The 11141-nt window shown below is 36.5% G+C and overlaps 1 protein-coding gene across 1 annotated transcript; it reads left to right on the forward strand.

Moving 5' to 3' along the window:
- Window positions 1–916: 916 nt before the first annotated feature.
- Window positions 917–5191, forward strand: LOC123988874. The gene is made up of 2 exons (XM_046289629.1): window positions 917–1088; window positions 1245–5191. The coding sequence occupies exons 1-2, from the start codon at window positions 917–919 to the stop codon at window positions 5189–5191; spliced, it is 4119 nt and encodes a 1372-aa protein (XP_046145585.1).
- The last annotated feature ends 5950 nt before the right edge of the window (window positions 5192–11141 follow it).

Raw genomic sequence — 11141 nt, forward strand, 5'->3', positions numbered from 1 at the left:
AGAGGCTCAAGAGGCGAAAAATAAAGATTTAAAGAGATTTCGGGAAAACAATACAAGGAAATCATCTCCAACCAAATTGAATGAAGACTTGTTGAACCTTTTTCTGTGTTCTGCTAATCCTTATTTGGGAAGTCTGAGGTATCAGTTCCAAAAAACTGAGAGACCACTGCTTCCAGAAGCAAATGCCTTGCTTCTGGATCCTTCGTGAGCCAACATAATTAAGGTAAACAAAGTTGTGCATCAATAAAATATAAGGTAAATCGTCATAAGCAAGATATCCGTAGTTAGTCCTGGAAAAAAATTGATCCTATACATGGCAAAATAGACAAACTGTGCATTTGCTTATAAAAATTATTTTATACTATCGTCAATCTTAAACTAATCTTAAAAAAAAGATAATTTCTGGAACATTTTATAGCAAACCTATAGATTTGAAGGGTCTGAAAATGAATGCGGTTCATTAATTCGCTTATAACATTAAAACCAATTTTTTTATTAATTCTAAACCACTGAAAATTGTTACCAAACAGTTTCTTACACTAATAATAAACCTATTTAAAAAAGAAATCCGAGAATCTTTTGAAAAGTCGTGTTTAGAAAAAGTTAAAAAAAATTTTTTTAACTTTGTTGCTGAATAAAAAAATTTTAAAAACTTATATCAAAAATCTACTCTCACAAATTTCTTCGGAATTTAATTAGCTTTCACTGGAAAAAAAAGTATCCAAATCGAATGAAAAGTGTAGCCTAAAAATTGATTTGTCCGCAGGTAAGTTTTTTGCCCCACTGTGCGCCAGCTCGACAGCCAGCTCCTCGAACGGCACCCGAGAGGCCCGACTCAGAGCGACCATCGCCGTTCGAGTGCTGCGATTGTTGCGGAGGGCAACATTATATTGTTGCGTGCTCACTGTTCCGAAGCATGACGCCCAAAGTAAGAGCTCAATGTGTGGAAAATAAGCGCTTGTGTTACAATTGCCTGGGCAGGCACAGCGTCCGCTCGTGTAAATCCACGCAAAAGTGCAAGCACTGTGGAGGGCAACACCACACGATGATCCACGAAGGCGAGACGCTGACAGCTCAACTCCAAGCCGGTTCATCTAAAGCAGCCTCCTCATCCGCTCGCACCACCGAGTAGGACCTCGGTGCAGTCGTTAAACCAACAGATCACCAGACACTCCTTGCAACCGCTCAAGCTCTGCTCACCACCTCAACGACAGCTCACCAAATCCGCATCTTAATCGATCCAGGTTCCGAAATCTCGTTCATCTCCGAAGAACTCACCCGTCTGCTCAACCTTCGGAGACACAGATCATCCATCACAATCATTGGTGTTGGTGGAACAAAATCAACTGAAACAAAGGGTGTGGTCACTGTCACACTCCAATCAAGGCATTCACAACAGACTGTCTGCATCCAGGCTCACGTGCTCACAGCCGTATCGACAATCCTGCCATCGTTCTCAATGAGAACTCCGGATTGGCCTCACATTAAAAAACTGAGGTTGGCGGACAATGATTTTTTGACACCAAGACCAGTCGATTTAATCATTGGAGCGGATTTCTACGGAAGGATTATCAAGCCAAACATCATCAAGGGCTCACCAACAACACCAATTGCTCAACTTTCCATTTTTGGATGGCTCGTCATTGGCCCAGTCAACGAATCACATTCAAACACTCATTATTCACATTTTGCAGTTGCTCAAGACGACCAGAGCAATCTGCAAGAGCTGCTCACCAAATTCTGGGTTCAAGAGGAATCACCAATGGATATTCCAAGCACGCTCACTCCGGAGGAAGAAGAATGCGAATCACATTTCTGTGCGACTCACACTCGTGATCACACTGGAAGGTACATCGTTCGCATTCCACTCAAGGCACCAGCATCGCTCTTAGGCAATTCACACAAGATTGCTCAAAGATGTCTACAAAGCACGTTGCGACGACTCTCCAAGGATTCAACATACAACCAGCTCTACGTCGAGTTCATGAAAGAGTACGAAGAATTAGGACACATGGCAAAGGCTCCAGATCACCAAAGAATTTCATCAAGAGAGGCTGAGAACGTTGGGCCTGATGGGGAGATGACCTTGGCACATGATGCTTCGGCATCAGGAGGGTTGAGGGTCTCTTCTGACGGTTCAACACCTCAGACCTCTGCTCATCTTCAACCATATTATTTGCCTCACCATGGAGTTCTACGTCTCGACAGTTCAACAACGAAGCTCAGGGTTGTATTCAACGGATCAAAAGCTACGACATCAGGCAAATCAGTCAACGATTTAATGCATACTGGTGCTAATTTGCTCTTGAATGTTACAGATGTTCTAATTTGGCTTCGCCATTATCACCACATTTTTGCCACAGACATCACAAAAATGTATCGCCAGGTAGCAGTTCACAAGGATGATTGGGATCTCCAGCGAATCCTTTGGATCGATGAAGACCGCAATGTCATCCCTTACCAGCTCACAACTGTCACGTACGGTACAAAGGCGGCTCCCTTCCTGGCGACACGAGCACTCATGCAACTTGTTCACGATGAGGGTCATCGATTCCCTCTGGCAACGCCCTCGCTCACACATGGCAGATATGTGGACGATATTTTTGGAGGAGCAGACTCAATCTCGGAACTTGTGGAGGTCGCTCAACAGCTGATTGCATTGTGCAACGCGGGCGGATTTCCACTCGCAAAATGGCATGCGACTCACCCAGATCTTCTACGGGCTGTTTCGTCATCCACACAATCGTCAGCTCCCATATCATTTGACGACTGCACTACCAAATTACTCGGAATTCAATGGATGCCTCAAACCGACAATTTTGGCTTTTCATCCACGATCACAGATCAACCAAGTAAGTGCTCAAAACGCCTCGTATTGTCCGAAGTGGCCCGGATATTTGATCCATTAGGTTTCGTCTCACCGGTAATAGTACGAGCAAAAATGCTATTACAAGAACTCTGGCTACACAAAATCAATTGGGACGATCCATTACCGTCTCAAATTGTATCACGATGGTTCATCATCAGAGAAGATCTCAACAGCTTGGCCAAGCTATCGATCCCAAGATGGTTCAACACATGGAGCAATTCAATTGTAGAAATTCATGGGTTCTCTGATGCTTCTCAACTTGCCATGGCAGCAGTGATTTATATCACTGTCAGCTCTCCGTCCAACGACTCAATGACGTCACTTGTCTGCTCTAAGACAAAGGTTGCACCACTGAAGAGGCTCACAATACCAAGATGGGAGTTGTCTGCAGCACTCCTATTGGCAAAACTCACAAAATATGTTCAATCAACGCTCAAGGTAAAAATCAAGGCAACGCACCTGTGGACGGATTCTCAAGTTTCGCTCATATGGATCAAATCGCAAGCATCACGTTGGAAGGATTATGTTCGGAACAGAGTCATTCAAATCCAAGAACTCACTCCAAATGCGCATTGGAGGCATGTTCCAGGTACTTCTAATCCAGCCGACTGTGCTTCCCGAGGCATTTCGACAGATCAACTTCAACGATTCGAGCTTTGGTGGAAAGGTCCCCCATGGATGGCTCGAAATCAAGATCATTGGCCAGAGCAAAAGGAATTCTCAACTTTAAACAGCGAACTCGAAGTGAGACCCAATGTCTCACTCTTTGCCTCAGCTCAAAAGCTAAGTTATCATTGGGATCTCATTTACAAATATTCATCTCTTATTAAGCTGTATAGACTGACTGCACTTTGTTTCAGGTTTGCCTCACGGCTTAAGAGAAAGCTCGAAACTCCTCCTGTGATCATCATACCATCCTGCGACATGGAGAAGGCGCAGCTCTTCTGGATTCACGCGACTCAACACTTGTATTTCACCAGCGAAATCAAGACGCTCAACTCAGGCTCAACCCTGCCTGCAACTCACCCCTTCAGTCGCCTCACCGCCTTCATCGATTCGCAGGGAACAATACGAGTAGGAGGAAGACTCACAAACACAGCGCTCAGCAGGGATGAAAAACATCCAGCGATCCTCCCACGGGACGCTCACCTGTCGAAGATCATCATTGAAGATGCTCACAAGCGAACATTTCACGGAGGAACGCAGCTCACGCTCGCATACATTCGACAACGGTACTGGATCATCGGTGGCAGAGCTCCTGTAAAATCTCACATTTTGAGATGTGTCGTGTGTGCTCGTCAGAGGGGGATTCGTGCTCGTCAGATGATGGGTCAACTACCTCTCTGTCGAGTCACACCATCACGACCATTCGCTCACACCGGTGTCGATTATGCAGGACCAATCACAATGAAAAATTCAAAGGGAAGAGGCTCGAAAACAATCAAGGGATGGATCTGCGTGTTCGTATGTTTCTCCTCATCAGCTGTTCACCTCGAGGTTGTCAGCGATTACTCAACCGAGGGATTTCTGGCAGCCTACAGAAGATTCTCATCACGAAGAGGGATCGCTCACAAGTTGTACTCTGACTGTGGTACAAATTTCATTGGAGCACAGGCAGAGCTCAAACGCCTGTTCACGTCAAGTTCACAGGAGCACCGACAGATCGCATCGATTCTGTCAGCTGACAGCACTCAATGGATGTTTAACCCACCAGCTGCTCCTCACATGGGAGGAAAATGGGAAGCTGTGGTGAAATCAATCAAGTACCATCTCAGGAGAACAATTGGTGAGCTCTTACTAACATTCGAAGAGTTTTCCACTCTCCTCACACAGATCGAAGCGGTGCTCAACTCAAGACCATTGGAGCCGCTCAGTGACGATCCCGACGACATTTCTGCGCTCACCCCAGGACACTTCCTCATCGGTTCAGCGCTCAACACGATACCAGAACCATCACTGCTCGACGTCTCACCAGGTAGATTGTCGAAATGGCAACTGATCCAGCAGAGGGTTCAACACTTCTGGTCTCAGTGGTCTCGACACTACCTGCAGAGACTTCAATCAATCTCAAAGTGGCATCACCCATCGAACGACATCAAGACAGGCTCGTTGGTGCTGCTCACGAACGAGCATCTTCCACCGAGCAAGTGGCCACTCGCAAGAGTGACCGAAGTTCACCCCGGCAAGGATGCCCTCACCAGGGTTGCAACCGTGAAGACTGCAACCACGACTCTCGTCAGACCGATCACCAAGCTTGTCATCCTGCCTGTTCACCATCAAGCTGAGCTCACCTCTGCAGAAACATCATCAACGAGTTGCTGATGGCGGGCGGAAATGTTTGAGAATCCGCTCAGCCATGATGGCGCTCACGGTCGATCGATTTATCGATCGGGAGTCGACCATCTAGGTAACGCGTGAGCAGGGGTCTTCTCGCCGGCTCGCGCGCAACGACGCCATTATTGATCATCGATCACCGCGAATCACACGTGAAAATCTGTTTCTGCTCAACTCAAATTGTTCAAGTGCAGTTCATCTGTGAAAATCACCAACCAAGCTCAGTGAAGAGATCACGATCCACAGCACCTGTGCAAGCTACTGGATCAATAGGTATTGTTCCTTTTACACATAATTCATTGTACACGTGAGCCGCCAACCACGTGCCGATCACGCACACGCTCATGGGCATTATCACAGCAGCGGGCTGAATTAATATAATTAACGGCGCTGAGAAGCTCGCTGTTCGCAATTTGTAAAAGCATTGTTCAGTTACCACAGACCAGGTGACAGATCAAAATAATAATCTATGTGTCTCGACTCATGTAACTTCATTATTCACGACGAATCATTGTAATTTGAAACTCATTCAGACGGTTCATTTTCTCACGTGTAAAATTCAAAGCGGATCATTGTACGGTTCACCATCAATTGTCAGATCATCTTGTTTATTTCATTTTAAACGTGACTCAAATAAATCAATTTGTGAAACCGACCCAGCAAGTGAAATTCTTTCCCAGCGCAATCCATCCAGGATTTCCATCATTCCTGAACACTATATCTACATCAGATGTTATGTAATATACTGTTTTATTCCCACAGACCAATGTACATTTAATAACAATATCATTATTACTATATATTCTTTAGATATAATGTAATATACTGATCACTTCCCACAGATCAATGCACAGATTGTAACATTATCGTCATTACTATATCTACATTAGATACGTAATAAACACTTAATAACAGTATCGTTATTACTATATCTACATTAGATCTACTGCAATATACTGATTCCTTCCCACAGATCAATGTACATTGAATAACAGTATCATTATTACTATATCTACATTGGATATAATGTAATATACTGATCCCTTCCCACAGATCAATGTAATTTTGGTAACAATATCATTATTACTATATCAACATTAGATATAATGTAATATACTGATCCCTTCTCACAGATCAATGTACATATAATAACAGTTTCGTTATTACTATATCTACATTACATATGTAATATACATTTAATAAGAATATCATTATTACTATATCTACATTAGATGTAATGTATTATACTGATTCATTCCCACAGACCAATGTACATTTAATAACAATATCACTATTACTATATCTTCATTAGATATTATGTAATATACTGATCCCTTCCCACAGATCAATGTACATATAATAACAGTTTCGTTATTACTATATCTACATTAGATATGTAATATACATTTATAACAATATCATTATTACTATATCTACATTAGATATAATGTAATGTAATGATCCCTTCCCCCCGTTCAATGTACATATAGTGGCAGTCTCGTTATTACTATATCTACATTTGATATGTAATATACATTTAATAACAATATCATTATTAATATATCTACATCAGATGTAATGTAATATACTGATTTATTCCCACAGACCAATGTACATTTAATAACAATATCGTTATTACTATATCTTCATTAGATATAATGTAATATAATGTACCCTTCCCCCCGTTCAATGTACATATAGTGGCAGTGTCGTTATTACTATATCTGCAATAGATCTCCTGCAATATACTGATCCCTTCCCACAGATCAATCTACATTGAATAACAATATCATTATTATTATATCTACATTAGATATAATGTAATATACTGATAGCTTCCCACACATCAATGTACATATAATAACAGTATCGTTATTACTATATCTACGTTAGATATGTAATATACATTTAATAACAATATCATTATTACTATATCTACATCAGATGTAATGTAATATACTGATTTATTCCCACAGACCAATGTACATTTAATAACAATGTCATTATTACTATATCTTCATTAGATATAATGTAATATACTGATCACTTCCCACAGATCAATGCACAGATTGTATCATTATTGTCATTACTACATTAGATACGTAATAAACACTTAATAACAGTGTCGTTACTACTGTATCTACATTAGATCTACTGCAATATACTGATTCCTTCCCACAGATCAATGTACATTGAATAACAGTATCATTTATACTATATCTACATTGGATATAATGTAATATACTGCTCCCTTCCCACAGATCAATGTAATTTTGGTAACAATATCATTATTACTATATCTACATTAGATATAATGTAATATACTGATACCTTCCCACAGATCAATGTACATACAATAACAGTTTCGTTATTGCTATATCTACATTAGATATGTAATATACATTTAATAACAATATCATTATTACTATATCTACATCAGATGAAATGTAATACACTGATTTAATCCAACAGACCAATGTACGTTTAATAACAATACCATTATTACTATATCTACATCAGATGTAATTTAATATACTGATCCCTTCCCACAGATCAATGTACATGTAATAACAGTTTCGTTATTACTATATCTACATTAGATACAATATAATATACTGATACCTTCCCACAGATCAATGTACATATAATAGCAGTTTCGTTATTACTATATCTACAATAGATATAATGTAATATACTGATACCTTCCCACAGATCAATATACATATAATAACAGTATCGTTATTACTATATCTACATTAGATATGTAATATACATTTAATATCAATATCATTATTACTATATCTACATTAGATATAATGTAATATAATGATCCCTTCCCACCGAGCAATGTACATATAATGGCAATATCCTTATTAGTATATCTGCATTAGATCTGCTGCAATATACTGATTCCTTCCCACAGATCAATGTAATTTTGGTAACAACATCATTATTACTATATCTACATTAGATATAATGTAATATACTGATCTCTACCCACAGATCAATGTACATATAATAACAGTTTCGTTATTACTATATCTACATTAGATATAATGTAATATGCTGATACCTTCCCACAGATCAATGTACATATAATAACAGTTTCGTTATTACTATATCTACATTAGATACAATATAATATACTGATACCTTCCAACAGATCAATGTACATATAATAACAGTTTCGTTATTACTATATCTACATTAGATATGTAATATACATTTAATAACAATATCATTATTACTATATCTACATCAGATGAAATTTAATATACTGATTCAATCCCACAGACCAATGTACATTTAATAACAATATCATTATTACTATATCTGCATTAGATATAATGTAATGTAATGATCCCTTCCCACCGATCAATGTACATATAATGGCAGTTTCGTTGTTACTATATCTACTTAAGATATAATGTAATATAATGATTTAATCCCACAGATCAATGTACATTTAATAACAATATCATTATTACTATATCTCCATTAGATATAATGTAATGTAATGATCCCTTCCCACCGATCAATGTACATATAATGGCAGTATCGTTATTACTATGTCTGTATTAGATCTGCTGCAATATACTGATTCCTTCCCATAGATCAATGTACATTGAATAACAGTATTGCTTATACTATATCTACATTGGATATAACGTAATATACTGATGCCTTCCCACATATCAATGTAATTTTGGTAACAACATCATTATTACTATATCTACATTAGATATGTAATATACATTTAATAACAATATCATTATTACTACATCTATATCAGATGAAATTTAATATACTGATTTAATACCACAGACCAATGTACATTTAATAACAATACCATTATTACTATATCTCGATCAGATGTAATTTAATATACTGATACCTTCCCACAGTTCAATGTACATATAATAACAGTATCGTCATTACTATATCTACATTAGATATGTAATATACATTTAATAACAATATCATTATTACTACATCTATATCAGATGAAATTTAATATACTGATTTAATCCCACAGACCAATGTACATTTAATAACAATACCATTATTACTATATCTCCATCAGATGTAATTTAATATACTGATACCTTCCCACAGTTCAATGTACATATAATAACAGTAGCGTTATTACTATATCTACATTAGATATGTAATATACATTTAATAACAATATCATTATTACTACATCTATATCAGATGAAATTTAATATACTGATTTAATACCACAGACCAATGTACATTTAATAACAATACCATTATTACTATATCTCGATCAGATGTAATTTAATATACTGATACCTTCCCACAGTTCAATGTACATATAATAACAGTATCGTCATTACTACATCTACATTAGATATGTAATATACATTTAATAACAATATCATTATTACTACATCTATATCAGATGAAATTTAATATACTTATTTAATCCCACAGACCAATGTACATTTAATAACAATACCATTATTACTATATCTCCATCAGATGTAATTTAATATACTGATACCTTCCCACAGTTCAATGTACATATAATAACAGTACCGTCATTACTATATCTACATTAGATATGTAATATACATTTAATAACAATACCATTATTACTATATCTACATCAGATGAAATTTAATATACTGATTTAATCCCACAGACCAATGTACATTTAGTAACAATACCGTTATTACTATATCTCCATCAGATGTAATTTAATATACTGATACGTTCCCACAGTTCAATGTACATATAATAACAGTATCGTCATTACTATATCTACATTAGATATGTAATATACATTTAATAACAATATCATTATTACTATATCTACATCAGATGAAATTTAATATACTGATTTAATCCCACAGACCAATGTACATTTAATAACAGTATCGTTATTACTATATCTACATCAGATATGTAATATTCAATTTATAACAATATCATTATTACTATATCTACATCAGATGTAATTTAATATACTGATCTAATCCCACAGACCAATGTACATTTAATAACAATATCATTATTACTATATCTACATCAGATGAAATTTAATATACTGATTTAATCCCACAGACCAATGTACATTTAATAACAATACCATTATTACGATATCTACATCAGATGTAATTTAATATACTGATTTAATCCCACAAACCAATGTACATTGAATAACAATATCATTATTACTATATCTACATCAGATGTAATGTAATATACTGATTTAATCCCACAGACCAATGTACATTTACTAACAATATCATTATTACTATATCTTCTTTAGATATAATGTAATATACTGATCACTTCCCACAGATCAATGCACAGATTGTAACATTATCGTCATTACTATATCTACATTAGATATGTAATAAACACTTAATAACAGTATCGTTATTACTATATCTACATTAGATCTATTGCAATATACTGATTCCTTCCCACAGATCAATGTACATTGAATAACAGTATCATTTATACTCTATCTACATTATATATAATGTAATATACTGATCCCTTCCCTCAGATCAATGTAATTTTGGTAACAATATGATTATTACTATATCCACAACATGTATAATGTAATATACTGATACCTTCCCAGAGATCAATGTACATATAATAACTGTACCGTTATTACTATATCTACATTAGAAATGTAATATACATTTAATAGCAATATCATTATTACTATATCTACATCAGATGAAATTTAATACACTGATTTAATCCCACAGACCAATGTACATTTAATGACAATACCATTATTACTATATCTACATTAGATATAATGTAATATACTAATACCTTCCCACAAATCAATGTACATATAATAACAGTATCGTTATTACTATACCTACATTAGATATGTAATATACCTTTAATAACAACATCATTATTACTATATCTACATCAGATGAAA

This window comes from Osmia bicornis, unplaced genomic scaffold, assembly GCF_907164935.1.
Source record: "Osmia bicornis bicornis unplaced genomic scaffold, iOsmBic2.1, whole genome shotgun sequence".
NCBI classification, from domain to species: Eukaryota; Metazoa; Arthropoda; class Insecta; order Hymenoptera; family Megachilidae; genus Osmia; species Osmia bicornis.